Source organism: Carettochelys insculpta, chromosome 2 (genome assembly GCF_033958435.1).
Source record: "Carettochelys insculpta isolate YL-2023 chromosome 2, ASM3395843v1, whole genome shotgun sequence".
Classification (NCBI taxonomy): Eukaryota; Metazoa; Chordata; order Testudines; family Carettochelyidae; genus Carettochelys; species Carettochelys insculpta.
This window is the reverse complement of record NC_134138.1, coordinates 108,942,310-108,966,543: the sequence shown is the minus strand read 5'-3', so window position 1 is coordinate 108,966,543 and position 24,234 is coordinate 108,942,310. Positions and strand designations below refer to the sequence as shown.

At 40.4% G+C, this 24,234-nt stretch overlaps 1 protein-coding gene across 1 annotated transcript in view; it reads right to left on the bottom strand.

The window, feature by feature from the left end:
• Positions 1-292: 292 nt before the first annotated feature.
• The window catches only part of C2H18orf63 (chromosome 2 C18orf63 homolog), a 33,533-nt gene continuing 9,591 nt past the window's right edge, over positions 293-24,234 (bottom strand). The window contains exons 5-14 of the mRNA XM_074985863.1: positions 22,371-22,412; positions 20,951-21,027; positions 18,780-18,889; positions 18,585-18,681; positions 18,366-18,466; positions 16,004-16,187; positions 13,070-14,158; positions 10,721-10,821; positions 3,813-3,911; positions 293-540 (exon numbers count right to left, since the gene is read on the bottom strand). Coding sequence (XP_074841964.1) covers positions 3,836-3,911; positions 10,721-10,821; positions 13,070-14,158; positions 16,004-16,187; positions 18,366-18,466; positions 18,585-18,681; positions 18,780-18,889; positions 20,951-21,027; positions 22,371-22,412 — 1,877 coding nt within the window. The 3' untranslated portion in view covers positions 293-540; positions 3,813-3,835. The remainder of the gene's footprint in view (positions 541-3,812; positions 3,912-10,720; positions 10,822-13,069; positions 14,159-16,003; positions 16,188-18,365; positions 18,467-18,584; positions 18,682-18,779; positions 18,890-20,950; positions 21,028-22,370; positions 22,413-24,234) is intronic.

Here is a 24,234-nt window from a genome sequence, read left to right as displayed (position 1 = left end):
CCAATTCAAAACAAACTCTAAGGCAATCAACTAGAACATAAGTGTATGGAGACAAAGACATTTATGGGATAACAGCTCCCAGCAACTAAGTTAGACATAAATATAACTGATAATTTAACAGAAAAGAAACATGACCACTCTGCAGCCCATCTTGTCTAATTATTTCACCACAGGAAATTTAACATGACCAAATGCAGTCAAAATTGTAAGGATGACTGTTCTGCAGTATCTAAAAAGTACTTTTGAATTCTAAAGTTCAGCAATCACAAATGTTACTTTGCTTCCACTTTTCTGGACTTATCCAGGCCCTAGCTTTTGTAATTTGGATGTAATTCAGATTCTGTTCAAGCGCTCAGTTGTCTTTTGGGATCTGGCATTATTAAATTAAAACTATGTCAATGACTTTTCATAATTTAAAAATGAAAAAATGTTGATGTGAAAACAAAACAAGGAAACAAACTTTCTTCTTGTTCTGGCAGAAAGGTTCTTCTCCACACAATGAGACAGATGCAGATAATAACATCTATTTCTGTCTTGTGCCTAAACAAATTAAAATGCTCATTAAACAGAATAATCACAAAATCCAAAATGGCATTAAGAAAAACCAGCACACTGACAAAAACAATACTACAATGTTCTATATGAAAATGTTCATATTAGGCTCCAACAGGTCCCAAGGTGAATGAGTGCATTCACATTGAGTAAAAGTTGAACAACAATGATGCAAAAAGTTATAAGAACTAGCATTTTGAAACTAGTTTCTTTTTTCTTCTATTTCATATGTAAGCATTCAAAATACTAATTAAAACACATAAAGGGAGCTGGAATCTATACAGTAAAGACCCATAAAGTATCTCATCTTAGTTCCATTTATTGTGATACAACTAAACAAATCTCTCTTGCAGTTATCTGTATCTTTTGTGAGTTGTTGGAGAAGGCTGTCAAAATTAGTGGACAAAGTAAAAGTAAACTTAGACTATATAATAGATCTTATTAAAACATTTGATATGGTTCCCATGAAATATTACTTTAAATATGAATTCATATTGACATGATCATATTAATGAAAAACTGACTGAAGAACTGTAAAGAAAAAAAAAATGAAACCAGCAATTGTCATGTTAAAGAGGTATCTAATGCTATTTTAACTCGTAATTTGTTATGCCTGATAAATAATTCCAAGAAAGTGAAAATCATTAGTAACCATAAATGTTATGGATTCTGGCATCAAACACAGAATCTGATTAGTTCCCCAAGAAAGATAATGGTGATTTTGTTTCAAGCCATTATCTAGACAACGGCTACATCTACACTTGAGAATTTTGTAGACAAAACTGCGGTTTTATACACAAAAGTCGTGGAGTGTCTACACACAAAATGGCTGTGTCTACACTAGCAAGTACATTCAAAATTGAGGTTGAAAGATGGCCTTGTTTTGAAATACCTCGCAGAGTGTCTACACACACACTAAGATCTTTCAATTTTAACTTTGAAAGAATGGGGCTGTTACATCGAAGTTGGTCCTCTGTTCCCGCAGTGGGAAGAGCATGCCCCGTCGAAAGGCATCAAGGCATCAAGGGGAGAAATTATATTACCTATTATGTATTACATTACATACACAATATTAAATCAGAAAAATTACAGCACTTAACACAATGCAGCCTTGATCTTACTTGGGGAAGCTGGGCCCTACTGGTACACACATGAAAGAAAGCTGGAAACAGGTTCAATATGCAATTTTGACAATGTTAATCTTACATCTCATAGCAAACATCTTTGCTATGGATGCCTCAGGGCCACTCACAGATTTCAGTGCTATAGGGAAGGATTTTAAATGTTCTAGGACAGACTCTCTTTGTAGTGAGGACATCCTTCAGTTGCTTGATTTCTGAAGCTGAAACTGGACTACTCTGTGCCTTCTCAGGGGTAAATGACTTATCAAATACAACGACTGGGCTGGATGAGGACCTTGGATACTACAGACACAGTGTGCTCACCAAGTGCTTTCCTCAGGCAGAATGAAGAGAAGGTATTTATGTCATTTTGAGGAGCACATCTACCTCATGGAACAAAGAGGTATGAAGTGCACTGTTTGACAGAGACGGAATGCCTATCTGTCAATCATCATTTTATGTTGAACCTAGAAGCTGAATGAAAAAGGGAACTTTCCGTAACACTCTTCTCTGTATTAAAACCCTGTGATTACTATTTGTTTATATGATGTAAACACTGTTATCCCTTTATTTGATTATTTTTTATTTTTGACTCATGTAAACTCATTTACCTCTGATTGTTTGCTATAATAGACTGTCTTGTAAATTTTGGTTGACAACTTTTAACTGTCCACCTAATAAGTAAAACTGTCCTATTTCTAGCATGCTGTCTGTATGCCTAATGTAGCTGAATATTCTTCCTTGAAAGACAAATATTAATAAAAACCCTCCACATTCTGAGCACGGGTAACTCAATCTTAAGAACATAACAATGGCCATACTGGATCAGACCAAAGGTCCATCCAGCCCAGTATCTTGTCTGCCGACAGTGGCCAATACCAAGTGTCCAGAGGGAGTGAACCAAACAAGTAACAATCTCCTGCCATCCATCTCCAGCCTCTGCCAAACAGAGGCTCGGGACACCGTTCCTTACCCATCCTGGCTAATAGCCATTAACAGACCATGAATTTATTCAGCTCTTTTTAAAACCCTGTTATAGTCCTACCCTTCACAGCCTCCTCTGGCAAGGAGTTCCACGGGTTGACTGTGTGCTATGTGAAGAAGAACTTCCTTTTATTTGTTTTAAACCTGCTGTGCATTAATTTCATTTGGTGTCCTCTAGTTCTTATACTATGGGAACAAGTAAATAATTTTTCCTCGTTCACTTTTGATTATGGAACTGTATAATTTTTAATGCTTCACATGGCAGGCCAATGTATTTATTAGGTCTTATCACTGTCCAAGTGTGCGTCTACACTTGCATTCCTCTTTTGAAAGAGGTATCCAAATGAGCTAAATTGAAAATGCAAATGAGATATAATTTGCATATCTGGAACCTCATTTGCATATTCTAATTTCAAACAGCGCTTCTTTCAAAAGATGAAAGCCAGTGTAGACGCTGCTCTTTCAAAAGTAAACCCATCTTTGAAAGAATCCTTCTTCCTTTTATTTAATGAGAAGAAGGATTCTTTCGAAGATGGGGTTTACTTTCGAAAGAGCAGCGTCTACACTGGCTTTCTTCTTTCGAAAGAAGCTCTTTTGAAATTAAACTATGCAAATGAGGTGTCATATGAAAATGTATACCTCATTTGCATTTTCAATTTGCCTCATTTGCATGCCTCTTTCAAAAAAGGAATGCAAGTGTAGATGCACCCCAACTGCCTGGCCACCATGCGCTCATCCTTACACGAAATGAGGGACATAACTTCGTCTGAAGATGGTCTGGTGAATTTAACTGTAACTTACATTAAAAACTAGATTCAGCAACTCACAGAAACGAGGTTGCATTTGGTTTGAAAAAAAAAATACAATCGTAAATTTGAGCCAAATCTGAGCACTACTAACTGTGGGAATCTTTTATTGTTCAATATATAGTTTGTTTGCCAGAAAAGGCCAGACAAGCCAAATGCAAGTTTTTGAAGAAACCAAGAACTCCGGCTTTGTTTTATTTTATCCTAGTATACCGCTTGTTATCCTTGTAAAGGAATCTTGATACACACAATTTATAAAGTAATTGTAATCCTTAAGAATTGGAGATGACATATACAGTAGTATTTTTATTCAACAGAAGACTCTTTCAGGTTTATATCACAGAAATACCTGATTTTCCTTTCTATGCTCCTTCATATCCACATTCTAGATTGCAGGCTTACTTGTTCTCGATTTTTTTGATTTTGAATAACATCCTCCTCCTTCCTGCTAACAAAATAATAAAGTAAGTTAAATTAAAGCACTTCATGCTGAGTAACACTAAACCAACAGCTAAACTAAGATGTCATTTCTGCATATAACAATTTGATTGAACAGTAAAGGAAATAGAAAATAAGCATACATTTCATTGATCAATTAAACCATATTGCAACTGAACAGTATGTAATGGAAGATTAAAACTAAAATTGCTTAAAAGATCCTTTTAAATATGGATCAAAAGTAATGGCCAAGCATTCTAAGAGCAACTCATGACTTTTGAGTGCCCAACCTAAGCTATCGTAAAGGGACATAATTTTCAGAAGGTGGATTCTTAGGTTAAAAGGGATTTACTAAGGATATACATGTTGTCCTGGATCAGGGCACATTATGAAATAGAATATTACATCAAGGGTTAATTTGAAGATAGGGTTTCAGAAACACACTAATAACTACTGCAATTTTGCTAATCAGGACGGGAAGAAAAATAAATCAGAATGAAAGAAGATGTGGATAGACAACTTTTGCGACTAGATGCAACTGACATTAAAAATGTATTGGCAGTTATGAAAAATGATGATCCAGTACAAGTCATGATGACTTACTTATGTGTTTTGCAGAAGTTAGTTGTAGAGTTTAGCTAACAGAGTGGACTTGAGATCAGTCCTCCGGAGCTATCCTGGAAGAGACTCTTGTTTTATTCTAATGTCTTTACTCTCTGCAGGGAGGTATTTGGCCAACACTGAACCACCATTCATTACTCAGCATTGTCCCAGAATATAGGTAAGTATCTGGGATGTTCTAAACCTATTGCTTATGTCTGCATGTGCTTAAATCTATAAAGGGCAGTGCTAGACAAGAGCATTCTGAGGGTGTATACATTACTCAGTTTTGCTGACACAAGTTATGTTGATACCCAACAGGTGATAAAACAAAAATCACCACAGGGTTTACATGTTTCCTCTGTCAACAAATCATGTTCACATTGTAGGTATCATCAACAATGCGAGTAATGCACTTTGGGAATGTGTTCCACAGAGCAGCACTGTGAAAGGCAGAGGTGAGCCCTGCACATCTTGGGATTCCCTCCAAGTTCTCCCACAGCCTCCTCAGCTACTGGGAGTGGCATCACGAGAAGCTCAATATTGCATCTGACCAAGCGGGCCTTTGCCCAGAAAGCTATTATGCTCCAAAATATCTGTTAGTTTATAAGGTGCCACAGGACTTCTCATTTGTATGAGAAGCTCTGTGAGCTATTAAATGTCAAAGCATCAAGGTAATCTGTGCCTCTGACCCCACCCCACCCCAACCACTAGCAGCAATCTGCCTGTCACTGTGTTCCTAGCACAGGGCAGAACAGGAGCACTCCATTTGTTCTTGTTCCCCAAAAGGAACAGCTCACTCAGTTGTCAGATACCTCCCAGGACTTTGGTGGGAAGGCACAGAATCATAGAAGAGTAGGACTGGAAGCGACTTCGAGAGGCCATCGAGTCCAGCCCCCTGCCCTCATGGCAGGACCAAGCACTTTCTAGACCATCCCTGAAAGCCATCTATCTAACCTCTTCTTAAATAGCTCCAGTGATGGAGATTCTACCACCTCCCTTGGCAATTTGTTCCAGTGTTTGATCACCCTGACAGTTAGGAACTTTTTCCTAATGTCCAACCTGAACCTCCCCTGCTGCAATTTCAGTCCATTGCCTCTTGTTCTATCCTCAGAGGCAAGGAAGAACAAGTTCCCTCCCTCTGCCTTATGACACCCTTTTAAATACCTGAAAACTGCTATCATGTCCCCCCTCAATCTTCTCTTTTCCAAACTAAACAAGCCCAATTCTTTCAGCCTTTCTTCATAGGTCATGTTCTCTAGACCTTTGATGATTCTCATTGCTCTCCTCTGGACCCTCTCCAATTTCTCCACATCCTTCCTGAACTGCGGTGCCCAGAACTGGACACAATACTCCAGCTGAGGCCTAACCAGTGCAGAGTAGAGCGGGAGAACGACTTCTCGTTTCTTGTTCACAACACACCTGTTAATGCATCCTAGAATCATGTTTGCCTTTTTCGCAACAGCATCACACTGTTGACTCATATTTAGCTTGTGTGCCTACAGGGACGTGCACCTACAGGGCAGCAGAGATCAAAACATTGAGTAGAGCCCTCAGGACAGGCATTGTGGGATACTGGTAGAAGCCAGTTCCCACCCACAAAACAAACAGCAGAGATTGATTGTTGACAAAAGTAGGGGAAAAGAAAAGTCTGTGGAGTGGAAGTTTTTTGTCACTGAAACTGGATATTTCTCCCCACAAAAGGCACATTGCTGTGTGAATGCTTTCATTGTTTTGTTGCCAAAGGGCAGTTTTTGGCAACAATACTTGGTAGTGTAAACATAGCCTGACCTGAATTTAATCCTTGATCAGACAGAATTCCTATATTCCTATTTATTTATTCCTGACGCTGCCCGTAGTGAAACAGTTAAATTAGCAATAGCGGGGTTCCTGAAACCCCACGGTAAAACACAGCAGGACCATAGATTAATATAATATACTTCTTAATTATATGGAAAAAGTGTCATACAATTATTTAGAAAGACTATGATGAACTCCATAAGGATCCAATCAAAGTAAGTGAATGTTCAACACAGCAGATGACATTTACTGCTGAGAAATGTAAATATAAAGGAACTACACATACATACTGCTAGATTCTCAAATAACTATAATTGCTCAAGAAAAATACATATTATTTATGTGCCATGGGCCATGTCTACACTAGCCAAAAACTTCGAAATGGCCATGCAAATGGCCATTTCGAAGTTTACTAATGAAGCGCTGAAATACATATTCAGCGCTTCATTAGCATGCGGGCAGCCGCGGCACTTCAAAATTGATGCGGCTCGTCCAGACGGGGCTCCTTTTCGAAAGGACCCCGCCTACTGCAAAGTCCCCTTATTCCCATCTGCTCATAGGAATAAGGGGACTTCGAAGCAGGCAGGGTCCTTTCGAAAAGGAGCCCTGTCTGGACAAGCCGCACTGCTGCGAGCCGTGTCAATTTTGAAGTGCCGCGGCTGCCCGCACGCTAATGAAGCGCTGCATATGTATTTCAGCGCTTCATTAGTAAAGTTCAGAATGGCCGTTTGCATGGCAATTTCGAAGTTTTTGGCTAGCGTAGACGTAGCCATGATGTGAAAAGATAAAGGCACTGCAACTTATAAAGGTTAACAAGACTCAGCTGGTCACATGGCTGTAACTTGGTGCAGTATGAAAGGAGGTTGGAGGGGAAGCTGGGTCAGAAGGAGCTAAGAAGAAAGGTATGCTTTTTCCTCCTAGCTGGCTAAAGTAGGGGAATGCATTTGAAGAATTATTGTTCAGTGCTTCTAAGTCCATTTAATCTTTGTGTTTATTATTGTTTGGCAGATAACAAACAAGCCCTGATAAGAGTCTTTAAATGATTGAGGCCTGTTTCTGTTCCCTGGCTGGTGAAATTGCCCACCAGTTTACAAGTACTCATAATACAAACCAACAGTTAAAACATAAAAAGAAGAGAATAGAAAAATACTACTGAAAATATTATACCATAATATAAATGGATGGCATTCACTCATATTTCGTATTCCTTCCCTTTGGGTTACTACATATAAAAAGAGGAGGTTATAGAAATAGAAAAGGTTCAGAGACAGGCAACAATATTGCTAAAAGTCATGGAAAGACTTCCATCAGGAGAGAGGAACAATTAGGACTTTTTCATTAAGAAGAGAGAAATAAAAGAGTACCTAACAAAGTACATAAAATTACGAAAGGTATCTAGCAGTTACTCGGGTGCTCTCATTGATTCTTTCTGGTACTACAAGAGTAAGTGGCTTACAACTGAAACAGAAAAAGAATGAATTTAAACCAGTGAAAGGAAATACCTTTTTATGATTTCCTCAGTGCAAAACTAGCCTATAGAATTTATTGCCACAGGATATTGCCGAATCCAAGAGTTCAGCAGAATTAAACCCAATGAGACCTTTATATAACTGAGAGCATCCACATTTACATTAAAATCTACAAGATATTTTAGAGAGTCTGTTTGCTCAAGAACATCTTCTAAATCGTAAAAGGCAGGATCACCATATTCAGTATACAGCTTCCTCTTACAACTTAAAGCAAGGTAAAGGTTTGGCTGTATCAGGAAAATGGGATGTGCCTAGAATGGGATTGCTTCTCGTAAAATCATACAGAAAAGAGACAGAATCACCACACAGGTTGGCTGGTTGGGGGCACTCCCTCTCCCTCTGTCTGGGACAGGCCCAGCTCTGAGCCCATCCCCAAGCGTGCTTTAGGGAGGGCGAGGGGACCTGAAGGTTTCCCTACTCCCCACCAATTTGTATGGCAACATTGCTGGCTGTTCACCTTTATTAGGGAGCCAGGAGAAAGTGCAGAGGTTGCTGCATTCCTCACTCTGGCTGGGGAGTGCAGAGGGCAGACGAATCTGGACCTCTCTCAGCCAGGGATCATGCAGCCCTCCCCTGGCTGTGCCTGCTGGGAGCTGAAGTGGCCATGGAGAGGTGCCTCTCACCTGGCCTCAAGCTGCTACGGTGAGAGAGGGCTGGTATAGTCCTCTCTTCCCAGGGCAGCCTGCACACTAAAGCTGTGTCTACACGTGCACGCTACTTCGAAGTAGCGGCACTAACCTCGAAATAGCGCCCCTCGCGGCTACATGCGTCGGGCGCTATTTCGAAGTTAACTTCGACGTTAGGCGGTGAGACGTCGAAGTCGCTAACCTCATGAGGGGATCGGAATAGTGCCCTACTTTGACGTTCAACGTCGAAGTAGGGACCGTGTAGACGATCCGCGTCCCGCAACGTCAAAATTGCCGGGTCCTCCATGGCGGCCATCAGCTGGGGGGTTGAGAGATGCTCTCTCTCCAGCCCCTGCGGGGCTCTATGGTCACCGTGGGTAGCAGCCCTTAGCCCAGGGCTTCTGGCTGCTGCTGCCGCAGCTGGGGATCCATGCTGCATGCACAGGGTCTGCAACCAGTTGTCGGCTCTGTGGATCTTGTGTTGTTTAGTGCAACTGTGTCTGGGAGGGGCCCTTTAAGGGAGCGGCTTGCTGTTGAGTCCGCCCTGTGACCCTGTCTGCAGCTGTGCCTGGCACCCTTATTTTGATGTGTGCTACTTTGGCGTGTAGACGTACCCTCGCAGCGCCTATTTCGATGTGGTGCCGCGCAACGTCGAAGTTGAACATCGACGTTGCCAGCCATGGAGGACGTGTAGACGTTATTCATCGAAATAGCCTATTTCGATGTTGCTACATTGAAATAAGCTATTTCGATGTTGGCTTCACGTGTAGACGTAGCCCAAAGCTGTTATCCTCAGACCCAGCTCACAATGATTTAAATGAAGCATGTACATTTTCATTATATTTTCCAAAAAACAAAAATTAATTGAGCTAAGGACCCACACAAAGACAGATAAATCTTCTAGTAAAAGGATAAAACAAAAGTGATACAATTCTTACTTTGTAGGGTGTAAGCCATCTACTAACAGCTTGGGGCAGGAAGAAAACTCCTTATGCGCCATTTCAAGAATTCCATTCAAGCATTGGTCACAGGCAAAGATGGTATTCTAGATCAAATATACCAGTGGTCTAATGATATAAAGTATTCACTATATACCCAGTTAGTGCTGTGTGGGATTCAGCACTGACATGGTCAATGAAGCTGACAGTTATGCACCTAAATTTCACATCTCAAGAGTTTGGATTAAGGAGATGGGGATGTTCTATAACATACCTGGATTCACCACAAATGGAAATAACTATATAGAACCATAAAATTAATCAGTGTTTACTATATGTATTGGTATTTGAAATAGACAGCGTCTTCCTTTACTGTAACAATTTCTTTGAATTATGATTAAACAGAGTAAAATGTGTGTGTAGAAGACGATGTTTTAAATAAATGACATCTATTTCAGCAAGCAGGAAAAGCTTTCATGCAGTCAGAATATTCTCATTAATATGGCCAATATTCAGTGGATTAATAAATCCCAGAAATAAATTGTATAGTTGTGTTCATGTCTTTCCTAACAAGATTCTTGTGTGGAATAAGAAATTTTTCCCCATAAAACTTACAATAAAACATTTACATTTAATAATTGTGTTAACCTTATTAGTGTTATAATGTAATTCCTGAAAGAGTATGTTTTCAAAGTTTTAAAATTTGACAAAAAAAAAATCTGAAAATATAGGAATAAAGTAAAAATGTTATTTCACACAGGCCATAAGGGATATTTTGTATTCCCTCTTTTGTACAGCTTTAACTGATGAATATGTTTAAATAAAAAATTACATACTGTACTGGCTACATCTGTATACCACACTGCTGCCAGCAGGGTCATGCAAATGAGAGCACTCAACAATGCCAACGGCCACTATCTGCATAGTTGCATGCCTCACTTGCATAGTCACGCAAGTGCACTGTCCTGGCAGAGGCTTCTGTAGTCCCCAGACAAGCCATGTAGATGAGGTTCAGTCATCCAAACCGCCTCCCTTGTTGACAGCTCCTTATTCCTCATTTTTTTCAGGAATAATATGCTACCAACAGTGAGGGTTTTGGTCAATAGAACCCCATCTACACAGCTTGTTTTGTGACAATAGACACTTCTGCCGGGACAGTGATCTTGCATGACTATATAAATGAGGCATGTGACTATGCAAATGAGCAGCCATTTGATTTGTCAAGAGCCCTCATTTACATGACCCTGCTGGCAGCAGCATGATGTGTAGACATAGCCACTGTGTTTTTCATCACTTAGGATCTGTAGATGTGAGTTTTTTACCTGCCTTCTTTTCCCACAACCTTTCTTTGACATTGTCTCCATTTGTGAGTAAATCTGCTTTGAAGTCACTGCTTCACAATGCAAGGAATCATTCACTGTCAAGATCTTTAAATAGAAAAATTGATATGTTCTCATTAGGTACAACTCCAGTGCTAGTGTAATGGTTAGTATAATACTTCTGATAGACATTTTTGACTACTGAATCTCGCAATTACAATCCACACTGACCTATAAGTTGTATTAACATAAACACCAATGTGAATTGTGCAGCAAAGTCCCATTACTCAGGGTATATCTACATAAGCAGCCTTATTTCAAAATAAACTGTTCCAGAAGAGCTGGAGTGAGATGTGCATGGCTGTTGTGACAGCAGCAGTTCCAGGGAAACCCAGGCATTAGGTTAAAGTGCGAGAGGGCTGAGGGTGCCTGGGTCTGGGGGAGGGGTGGGTGTATTAGGTTACAGCGGGGGCTGGGGGGGGGGGTCACTGGCTCTGGGGGAGGGAAGGAGTATTGGTTTACAGCAGGGGCTGGGGGCGTGCCTGGAGGGCATTGGTTTAAAGCAGAGGACCCCCCACCCTTTGGCTCTAACCCAATGCCTAAGGCTCATTGGAGCTGCACTGCTGCTGCCACATGCTTCTCCCGCCAGGCGCTGGGGCACATGCGCAGAGCGGCAGTGAGCAGTTTGGGCATGTGACTCCAAGAAGGTGCCGCATTTCATTGAGCAAAGAGCCGCATGTGGCTCGAGAGCTGTGGGATGGCCCCTCTGATCTATATATATAGAAATATAGAGATATATAACATTAATCTATAGCATGTGAGTCTTTGCACCCTATCCACAGCTATCTTGGCTCTTAGTCTCTAACTGGGTGGCCACCCCTGCAGTAGATGAATGGAAAACTGCACTCACAGAACACATGCAAGAACCCTTCCAAGCCCAACCCTCGTCTTCAAACCTCCCCTCATAACAAACAAACCCCAAGAATAATGAAGCATGTCAGAGGAATAATTACAGCATTTTTAGGATAAAACATCTTTTCATTCTCTTTTGCTGAAGAGCTTTATCACTAGCAGCAATAAAAGGTTCTATAGCCTATAAGGACAGTATAACAAGAATGTTTGGACAATTTTCTTAAAGTCAAACCTCTTTATAGATACAAATTAACAGCAAAATTAGGAGAATCAAAGAACAATTTACATTCTTGAAAGTCTGAAAAGACTTGACACTAAATTCAGTTCTTGCTTTATTAAAACTCAAGGGCTACGTCTACACTAGCCCAAAATTTCAAAATGGCCATGCAAATGGCCATTTCAGCTGTTAGGAATAAGGGGATTTCGAAGTTGGTGGGGTCCTTTCGAAAAGGAGCCCCGTCTGGATGAGCCGCGTGGTGGTGAGCCACGTCAATTTCGAAGTGCCGCGGCTTCTGGCATTCTAATGGGCTAGTGTAGACATAGCCAAGAGGAAGTATCATGAAGCTCAAATGCTGTCAACAATTTTGTTTTTGCTAAACTAATCTAGATAGCTATTAGATAGGCAAAAGTGTTTGAAACTCTCTAGTCTGGCACCCTGAAGACCTGACTGGTGCCAAAGAAGAGAATTTGCCAGACCATGGAAGGTCAATATTGTCTAACAGCTTTACCAACACTTCCACTTCTTACTAGACTCTTAGAACACATTTGGGGTAAATTACAGCTAAACAACAACACAGAACACAGAGACATGACTGGTGGCTGTAAACAAACCTTATGCAACCATGAGAAACTTGGCCAGACACATTTAAGTGGTTGTCTGGCTAACTAAAATCATGCCTGAGTACTGATGTTGCTGGACAAGAGAGTGCCAGACAAGAGAGATTCAACCTGTAGTAATGGAATCTACCAAAATTTCAAGATTGTATAAAAGCATGTGGTTTATTAAGTCTGTAGTCTACAGCTAGTAGTACGTAATATAATCTGGTTTGCCTTTACTTGAATACCACCCAGTAGCTGATTGTAGTACATAACTTTACGTAAAGATAGGTTACCGCAGAAAATTGAAGAATATTATTGCTTATATAAATTTTTCTAGGCCTGTTTAATAAAAATCTGGAATGATATTAAAAGGAATTACCCTCCTTTCAGTAAGTCAGTTACAAAAGGTACACATCTCAGATGGTAAAACAATTCAGTATTTTACTGTAAAAGGAGGCAATGGTAAAAGATTTTAATGCAAATTACAGCACATATTAGAAACATACAATCTATCTGGCAGAGCTGAGATACAGAATCAAATTGAATGAATAGTCAAATTATCTCAACACACACACACACAGACTTGGTGAGATCTATTAAAGGCGAAACCTATTCTTTACTCTACCTGCTCATAGCTGACTTGTGAATGGTGACTGGTTGTCTTGGTGATATAGTCCTTTGATGGTAGTGATTGTTGATATTCTTCTCTTTTGGTTCTGTTCACTGTATTATTTAAAACCAATCTGAGAATATTGAAGCCTGCTCCTTCAATTGTGTTCTTCCTCCGAGGCTGTGATATGCTAGTGTTTGCAATTTCTTTGTCTGACTCAGAAATCTGCATATGTACCTTCTTTGAACTGTGACTGTCCCCACGTAATTTTGAGGAGTTTTGATTTGCTAGCTTTCCCTCCCTTTTTGTTGTGGAACTGTTTAACATATGTTTTTTCAAAAACAGATTGTCATTTGATAGATGAAGTAGTGATTTATCACTACAAGATAATGAAGAACTATTTAGCTTCTCACCTTTGTCTTTACTTGAATTCACACATGAAGATGGGCTATCAGAAAAAACAGAATTTGCCCGCTGTTTTCCAGATTCTTTTTTCTGGTCATATATGGGTCTACCAATTTTTACACTTGGGTTCCTAGTCATTTTCTGAACAACAAAGCTGTTAATAGGATTTTTGAATAAAGTTTTGACAGGTGTCTGTACCTGATTTATACTGGAGCTGCATAAAGTAAATTTAGACACTGTGTCGTCTCTAAATCCTTTTGGAGAATGATGTAAAACACTCACTTTTTTCTTTCCTTCACTGGCTTTTGTGGCCTTTACATCCATTTGCGACAGCTTTCCTTTGAAGATAGGTATAATTCTAGTGGTATCTTTCCTTTCAGAATCCAAAGGTGAATTCTTAGACATTATTAAGGATTCAGCTGAGTGAACTGGTATCCCTGATCCTCCCCAAGTCTGTTGCTGCTGTTTGTTCTTCATTGTTTTGTTCATGGCCTCAGCAACAGTATCCCCTGGACAGGGAATGAGATTGGAGAAAATACTTTGCTTTGGCCAATTGATCAAAAGCTCCATCCTGTGGCTGATTCCTGAACTGCACTGTGAAGATCTCTGCTGCAAAGTCCCTCTTGTTGGAGGTACCTGAGCCAGAGATACCTTGCATATTGGTTTTCCAGTCAGGTTTGCAGGTTTAGCATTTACTCCCTGAAACACACAGCAGTTGCCAAACAGAATAAATTGAATGAAAAGAGTTTGTTTAAAATGCTAAAATAACAGCTTATACACAACGTATGCTGTACACCTTTGTATATGGGTTATTTTATAATTCTATTTTTTAAGAAACAACCTTGATATACAGTATAAATATTGATTGCTATTAAAATATTTAAGAAAAGATTTTTTCATCTTTATAAATGATAAATTATATGTATGTAAATATCTGATTGTCAAGATCACAAATCCATTGCACAATATATATGCTTTCAAGCAAAAATTAAAAAGCCTACTGCTAGCTATATATAGAGATTACTTCACCCACCCATGAAATGAAGCTATAATAATATTGGATAGAACCCAGCAATCTTTTAATATCACACAGCAACAAGACAAGACATAAGGGGATTTTTATTTTGTTACAGATACAAGTGTGGAAGCCATTCAAGAAATCAGAGGGGTAGCCGAATTAGTCTGGATCTTCAAAAACTACAAGAAGTCCTATGGCACCTTATCTCATGCATCTGGCAAAGCAGGTCTTTGCCCACAAAAGCTTTTGCTCCAAACTATCTGTTAGTCTATGAGGTGCACAGGACTTCTTGTTGTTCATTCCAGAGATGTGTCCCTTTCATATCTGTTAGATCAGATCATTTTATTCTCTCTCTTGGAAAAATCCACTGAGAAACTATTCTATGTCATCTGCCACAATGAGTTCCTGCTACAATATCCAAATATACAATTTGTATTTCTTACAGCCTATTATTCTAAAAGGCTATGTCTACACGGGCAGCCAACATCGAAGTTGCGACATCGAAATAGTCTATTTCGATGAATAACGTCTACACGTCCTCCAGGGCCAGCAACGTCGATGTTCAACTTCGACGTTGCTCAGCCCAACATCGAAATAGGCGCAGCGAGGGAATGTCTACACGTCAAAGTAGCACACATCGAAATAGGGATGCCAGGCACAGCTGCAGACAGTGTCACAGGGCGGACTCAACAGCAAGCCGCTCCCTTAAAGGGCCCCTCCCAGACACAGTTGCACTAAACAACACAAGATACACAGAGCTGACAACTGGTTGCAGACCCTGTGCCTGCAGCATAGATCCCCAGCTGCCGCAGAAGCAGCCAGAAGCCCTGGGCTAAGGGCTGCTGCCCACGGTGACCATAGAGCCCCACAGGGGCTGGAGAGAGAGCATCTCTCAACCCCTCAGCTGATGGCCGCCATGGAGGACCCAGCAATTTCGACGTTGCGGGACGTGGATCGTCTACACGGTCCCTACTTTGACGTTGAACGTCGAAGTAGGGCGCTATTCCTATCTCCTCATGAGGTTAGCGACTTCGACGTCTCGCCGCCTAACGTCGAAGTTGGTGCCGCTACTTCGAAGTAGCGTGCACGTGTAGACGCAGCTAAAGAGTTGTAAATTCTGCTCCTTCCATTCCTCTTCACCTCTGTAGTGCAAACTTCACCCTGATGGAACCATTTAAATGCTTCCAGTAGTAAGTCAGGACCACTGTCGCCTCCTCTTTTTCTTTTTAAAAACAAGCAAAAATATTGTGATATTATGGTGGCACCATTAATATATAAATTCAGGAAATGGAAATCTTAGACTCCAATGGAACTTGGCTACCTCCTGTCCATATTTTGTTTCACAGTTATGATACAAACCATAATATGTCAAGCTACTCATTTACATAGAAAAACACAAGTATTAACAGTTATTTATGGTGGAAAATACTTTTATATTCTTGCGGTGTTCTGAAAATTCACCTGGGAAGAGCACTCATTATTATGAGCAACACTGTGTCCAGCAATATAAATACAAAACTTCTTACGTGCATGGGCGGTTTGATGAGTTCTTTTGTGGCATACAATGCTTTGCTTGTCATTTTTACTGGAAATCCACATAGATGAGGAAGTTTAGACTTTAGGTCAGAAATAAAGGAGTTTAACACACCTTCTGAATCAATTCTAGTAAAATATTGTACTGGTTGGCTTCTTATGCAACTTAAAGGATACCTGAATAAGTGTTAAGGGCTATGTAAGACGGCTCTTTGAATTTCATACAACTGAATTATTAATCCTTTTCTTGAGTCAAAACTTACATACTCATCAAAACTTCTTCAAAAGAAACCATTGTTAAAACTGTTTTACTATTTTTAAATGAAACAAAACTGTAGCAGTTTTAGAGGGCCTGAGAGATTTGAAAGTTGTACTTTTAGTTAAACATTTTCATTCACCTTGAGTAGCACTTTACTGTTTCAGCAGTCCTGTTGAAATCAATGGGATACCTTGTTGATTATAAGGTATTATTCAACAAGAGTAAAAGTGATAGAAACTTTATTTATGACAACCTCCTGGTTTTCCTCCTTTCCTTCTTTTCATAGTTTAATTATTTTCCCATTCTAAAGCACAACCCAATATGCAATAGGTTTTTAGTCTCACTTCTTTTTATGTGAGCGTGGTTCTAAAATCAAAATTTTCTAGTTAGTTTGAAAACCCTTTACTAACAGTCATTTCAGCAGTAACATAAAATATTTGAAACAAGTATTAGTAAAGCTATTTCTTTCAGTACACTCCTCTCTTGCTATACGAGCACAATTGGTTCCCAAATTTCTTGCTTGTAGGCGAAAACTCATAAGAACAACACTAAATTCCCATTAAAATATGTGTAAAAGTCTCCAATTTGTTCCAAGTGCTTGTAACTTGACATAAACCAATTGAGTTTAGGTACTTTTCTGATGTATTTGAATAGTTTGGCACCAGAAATAGGATGTAGTGTATGTATGTAGAGCAGGGATTCCCAACCCATGGATCAGGACCCAAAAATGGGTCCCATTAGATTTGTTAAAGGTTGCCAGCTGGGCAGTTCCCAGCTGCATGTGGCTGTTAGAGAAGCCATTTGCAGTTTCTTAACACTGCTGACTCAGGCAGATATCTATCAACAGAGATAACTGCTGGAGATCGCAGCTATCTCTGTCACCAGGGATAGCAATTACCCTATGCCTAGGTGCTGAAACCTTAACACTTGGGTTAATCGCTAGGAGAAGGAGGGCTGGGGGAGCCACCCAGCTTAGCAGCCCTGGTGAAGAGGCTGCAGGAGGAAGTACACTCATAGAGGCTGTGTCTACACTTACAAAAAACTTTGAAATGCCCATGCTAATGGCCAAATCGAAGAATACTAATGAGGCACTGAAATGAATATTCAGTGCCTCATTAGTATGCCACCAGCCACAGCAGTTCAAAAGTGCGGTGGTTCGCTTGCCCACAGCTCGTCTACATGGGGGTCCTTTTTGAAAGGACCCTGCCAACACTGAAATCCCCTTATTCCTATCAGCTGAACCCAAACAGGTCTGGTTGGTCGTGGTCAGAAATTGTCACTCTCAGGACATTGCAGGGTCCTGACATGCTGGCCTGAGTTGTAAATCATGTGTAGTTTGGCTGACATCAGCGAAAGGTGGCTATCTTTCCCAGGGTGCAGTTTTGTCAGCTGTGGTGTGTACTGGCAGGAGAGCAACTTGCAATGGGACCTAGACACCCTCCTGTGGTTGCTTGTCCTAAGTGTGGAGTGTGCCAATGCAACCTTATCTACCTATTGCTTCCTGCATCATTTGTTTAGATTGTGAGTTCTTCAGCTCTGTTCCATGTCTGTAGGACACCCAGCACAATGATGTCTGATTTGATTGGGCAGTCAGGCTGAGCAAGGGGTTTGCAACACTGGATCTGAGTAGTTGTCCCTCTAGACATGTCTCCAGCAGGACCAGTGCCAACTGCTTCAGAGGAAGGCACAAGAGTCCTACAGAAGCAGTAGTAGGATAAACATTGAGCTTAAATGGCAGCAAGAGATGTTTAGCTTGGACATTAGGTAAAACTTCTGAATAGTCAGGGTAGTTAAGCACTGGAATAAATTGCCTTGGGAAGTTGTGGAATCTCTGTCACTGGAAAGCAGGGATGGCCTAGATCACATTTAGTCTTTTCATGAGTGCAAGCGACTGGATTAGATGACCTCTCAAGATTTGTTCCAGGCCTATGATTCTATAAAACAGGTTGAAGAAAAAGGACTGAACTAAATATTTTGGACCATATTTTCTGTTGACATAGCCTCATTCACTTCAGTGGAATTACAAACGCAGAGAATTTAGATTAGAGTTTTGATCTGAGCTAGAATGGTAAAAGAGAAAATAGTACAACACACACATATAAAAAGGATATGTAAAGAGTTGTTCCCCTATCAGTTTGAAGTAAACACTGCAATATATTTTTGTCTCTCCGTGATCCTCAGGAAGGACATACCCATACTAAAAATATACATGTAAATGAAATGTTATTATAAACAATGGGATTAACATCAAGAAGAGAGAAATAAAAAGAAAACCCTCCTAATACTTAAAAAAATAAAATCATGTTCTTTCCTACCAGATTTTTCCAGTGCACCTGCAAGTCTTTGTATGAATGAAAAGGAGATTCTGGTGGAAGTATATGGCTGATACTTATGATCTGACCCATTTTCATGCTGTACAGGGTAAAGAAAAGACATAAAGCTAGATAACACTAATACAACCCCTAATTATTTAGTAAACTGTCTTTATTGGAAATAAAATAAAATCATACCTTGGCAAAACATAGCACCAGTTACTTAAAATGGAATGACTTTGAATGACTGTATTTTCATTGTTGTCAAATATTTCTAAGATGTTTGCTGAAATGTCAAAATCTTCCAGCTTTAAACAGAAAAGAGTTTTGTTATTTTCAAACATTGCTTCATTTATACAAAGTGAAAGAGGAACACACAAAACAGCTAACATGCATTCAAATAGACTATCAAAACTTACACATTAATATTAATTTATCAGTCACTCTAAATTGCTCATTTAGAATTATATTAATATCATCATATGACAGAGTCTATTTCAAACTTTAAAAACCTATACTTTTGGGAACTGCCTACAGAATTTAAGACTTAAAGTATTTTGAATAAGGCCTACCAGCTTTTAATATGCAGGATAGTTGATCCGGAAGGACTCAAAGAACAAAATAAATGTCTTCAGGTTAAAACTTTCCTTACTATCACTGTAGTACTTTTAAATTCTACACAGAGACCAACATACTGTAATGTTGGACATCCTAGTTACACTCTTGCACCGTAATAACCAATGAAGTAAAAGATCCCAATAACACAAAGAAATTATGTGCCTTTTGCCTATTGGAAAAGCCAAGAGAGATGCCCAGATACTGCTAAAGCCATGGACACTCTTTTACCTGAAGAAGAATTCTATTCTGATTCTGTTATTTATCATGGTTTGGATCCACCAAGTGACAGAAAAGTCCTTTACATTGCTGTGTTATCTTCAGACTCTAGTAAATTGTGGACCACAGTGGGAATGTACTGATTACTGAGAATGAAACTACTGCATGTTAATTTCCATCATCATTATCTGTGTCATTTTCAAGACCGGGTGTCCAGCCTTTTTTCCATCGGGGGCCACATGGAAATTTTTTGTGTGTTCCAGGGGCCAAAAACAAAACATCCCCAAACTGCTGTCTGCCTGCTCCCAGGCTTAACATCCCCCTCACAGCCCCAAACTGCTGCCCCCTCAACCCCAGCTTAAACCACCTCCACCTCCGGCAGCCCCAAGCCACCCCCAGCCTTAACTCCTGCCCTGCAGCCAGGCACCCTACACCCCACCCCTAGTGACTCACTGGAGCTGTGCTGCCAGAGCTCTGAAAGCTGCAGCACAAGCCACACTAAGCTCCAAGTGCCGCGCCACGCCCAGTCACGAGAGCCGCCCAGCCACCTTTTAAAAATGACGCCCCTGCTGGCTCCGTGGAATGGATTAAAAGACTCCACGGGACGGATTCTGGCCTGGGGCCCACATGTTGGACAACCCTATTTAAGACGGAGGTCTTAAAGTTGTCTTTGTTATTCTATGCTATTCAGCTAGGGGAAGCGTGTGTGTGGCGGGCAGATTCATTTCTCCTAAAAGCAAAAATGTTCTAAAGGAAATAAATGGACTGACAGATATCCTTGTATTATTCTATGCAGACTACCAGAAAGGGGTCAGAAACCCTGGTATCGAAAGGGTTTTTGGTGTTTGTGGATGATATTGTGCTTAAATCTCAGTGCCTTTATCTGCCTCTATTGCTACTAATTCATCATCATCCACAGAGGACTGTTCTGTAACACCTTTGCCCAGCACTAAAGTTCTCCCTAATTTTTTCCAACCATGTGCAATTTTTTTACTCATATGCAGACTATATATTATTATGTGCACTGAGGCATGTGCAAATATCCACCACCAATAGAAACAAAAAACCTAGCTGTGGGTACTCTAAAAAAATCAGCTGGGTGGCATCTGAATCTCTCTCCTAAGTGGCAGCATAACGTGCACAGCTTACAGGGAACACTGGCCAGCACTTATATGTTTCATGTGAAAAATCTACTATCCTAGGGAAGATAGTGCTCATGCTTCTCTTTCCTGTGCTTCTTACTGCTTTCTACGAAAACCTCTTGAAACAGTGACTGTAGGGAAATCTCATAGCTCTGCCATTTTGATTGGCTTGACTGTCAGTCTCCCATGAGTACAACTGTATCAAATAATATATGGGATATATACATAGATATATATTCAGTACAAGATGAATATAAGCAAGTAACATATGCTATGTTCAATAGTAATTGAGAGTAAACGTCTTGATCGTCCATATCCCGGGTAAAATACAGCCAATTAAAAGTGCAGGTAGGATGAACAAAATGAGCCATATACATTTGAACTGTTCTGTACCTTGGGTGGTGGCAGTCGAATTGTGTGAGCATCTACACTGATGCAAAGCTGGGTCTCTGATACATTGAGGTCCATAACTGAAATAAAATCAAAACCAAAACCAATCTATCTATAAAACTGTCCCTAAAATGAAAAAGTAAAGCCAAAATACTTTTTTTTTAAACCCTCCATCATTATGCTCAGTGCAGTAGTACAAAAAATAAGGATTCCTTGTCATGTATAAAGAATAAAGTATATTTCAATTTTTAAAAATCAAAATAAGCATTTGCTGGCTAATTCCTAGTATCAGTGACTAAATTTCACCTGTAAAATATATGTAAATATATATGCGTGTATATTCAAAAATCACTGTCATTTGTCCAAATGGTCACTTGAACGCACAAATACCAATTTGCACAGGCAATTACTTGCTCCCAAAAATATTTCTGAGACTCAAATTTAGGTGCCAATGATTTAAAATTTAGTTCCTAATATTATTATTTGAAGTAGAGAAATAAATACGTTTTTCTATATATTTAGTCATAACAGACTAAGGAACAACCCCCACTGTGCCCTGATGTTTTGAAAACTGTAAACTTAAGGCAGTTAATCCTAGCTACTTGTTTTACTCTACCTACTGTCATTAAACTCCATACCACCTTTATAATCAGGACCACATTTGCCTAACATTATCTTTTACAGATTGCACCTCCTGGTCCGGCATACTCAGGACCTGACTAGTCCTGAGCAAGAGAATTTGCTGGACTTGGGAAGGCTCCCTGCTTAGGCTCTCAAGCCAACACCCATCTGTTGCTGGGGTCCATCTGCTCACTCATCTGCTGCTGAGCCAGCTGGACTCCGGTCTCAGTCCTCACTGCCCCCTGTGGGGAGGCCATAGGATGCTGGCTCCAGCCTGGCCCAGCAGAGCTGCCATAGTCATGGCTCTAGCTCTGCAGACCTGTCCCCAGCCCCATGGGGCTGCCAGGGGGATGCTGGCTTTGCCCCTGTGTGGCTGTCCCCTAGGGAGTTGCCAGGGGATGCCAGCTCCAGCCCCACCGAGCTGCTGGATCTTACAGGCTGTCTGGTCCAGGAACATACCTGTTCTGTCATATGACAGAGGGTGCCAGACTAGAAAATGACAGTTCTAGGAGGTGCAAGCTGTAAAACCAGGTCCTTTCAATTCATTATTTCAATCTGTGTTCATAGGTTAAGATTAATAGTATAAAAATACTCGTTTTTCTCTTAAAGAGGTGCAACTTGTTTGAACATTCTCCATATAATTTAAAGAAGAATCTGCCAGCAGGTATCATATGATTGAAGTTATTTTTATGTTGCAAAATAAAAAGATATTGTGTTGATACACTAGTATCACAGCAGCTCTAGTAACATGATACTGTTTTTATCAAGATCTAGTATATTTACAACACCGTATTGTACTTACCAACAGCATTTTGCCATCCCGTATGAGACAAAAAATTTCTTCCTTAATAAGTAAAATAAATATGTATTATTTTTGGAAAGCGTATGCATAAGGCTAGTATACTTTAAGACTTTTATCTCAGATATGGCAGCGAGACTTGGACCCTGTATGCCCGCCAGGAAAAGAGGCTGAACGTCTTCCACTTGCACTGCCTCAGGCACATCCTTGGAATATCATGGAAGGACAGAGTGACCAACACTGCCATCCTTGAGCCAGCTGGAATCCCAGCCATGCACACCCTCCTCAGGCAGCATCGGCTCCACTGGCTTGGCCACATCCACAGGATGAATGATGGAAGGATTCCAAAAGACATCCTGTATGGTGAGCTAGCCTCTGGCAAAAGACCTCCCCCAGTTGCGCTACAACGATGTCTGCAAGAGAGACCTGAGAGAGGTAGACATCGAGCTGGACAACTGGGAAGAACTAGCAAATGACCGCAGCAGATGGAGGCAGGGGGTACACAAGGGCCTTCAGAAGGGCAAGATGAGGATCAGACAGCTAGCAGAGGAGAAGCGAGCACACAGAAAGCACACTAAGGACTTGCCTGACACCCACCACATCTGCAAGAAATGCAGCAAGGACTGTCACTCTCGTGTGGGTCTTCATAGTCACAGTAGACACTGTAAATGAAGTCCTCAATTGAAACTATAAAGGGCGCGATCCATAGTCTATGCAGACTGAAGGATGCCTACGACTACTACTACTATTTTATGTAGCAGAAATTTAAAAAGTTAATAGCTTATTTTGTTTTATGGGGTTGTTGGGTATTTTGTTCCAAGGGGAAAAATGCATATCGGTGAATTTTTCATTGAATTAAAGGTGACATGTAAATTAATATAGAAATATGCATGAAAGCACATTATGAACACATATCTACATGACGTTAATCTCTCAGTACGGAATTTGTACAGACAATTGTTTTTCACTAGGTAACAGTTGTTAATGCAACTTCCACTACCATGAATGTGAGAGAGAGAAGGGGGCAATTTGTCTGGACAAGTGGCAAAAAATGGTTGTGGCTCCTTTAAGGTTTCTCCCCTCCTTGAAACTGAGGTGGGTAGGAAGAACGAGTCATTACCTAAGACCAGGCTGTCCAGAGGACATAAGATAAACTGTTTGACTGCTGTAAAGCAGGAAAAAGGTTTATATGCTCTATTCTGCTAGACAGAACACTCTCTCCTGTATCAGCAGCTCCCACCCATTGGACATGTAGAGAACAGTATTTTTGTGGTCTGTTGAGGGCACTGTGTTAGCTGCCTTATTTAGGACTGTGAAGGAATTTTCCTTTTATTGTCAGATTGGCTGAAGTAGTGTGGTATTTTTTACCTTTTGGGATCTAACTGGGTCACCCACAAGGTAAGGTTAAAATGGTTGCAATCTGATTAATAGCAGATGTCCAGTGTAATAATTATTCCACACAGAGTCTGGTTTTCTGATTAACTGGAGTTGGCAGTGAATTTAGGGAAAGACATTTAATAAAGAAGTTGGGGAACAGGGCTGGGGCACCTATGTTTGGTACTCCCTTTCCATAGCCTTTTAACTCTCACACGAGGGAAAGGCAGTGGCACCCTAGCAGTGTCTGCAATTAAAGTTGGATTGTAGCCAAGTCCCAAACAGATGGAAGTAAGTGAGAAAGGAATGCTAACCTGCACAGTGTAAGCTATTTTGTGATCATTCCCAGGTGAATTAAGTTACAAAAGTTTCAGCCTAAAAAAGCCACATTCCTCACATCTTCAACGTCTGGAACAAATTCTTCAGTCTCAAAAGGGGAGCTGCATAGAAGCATTGCTCTGTGTTGTGCAGCATCCACCCAAACTAGCTGACC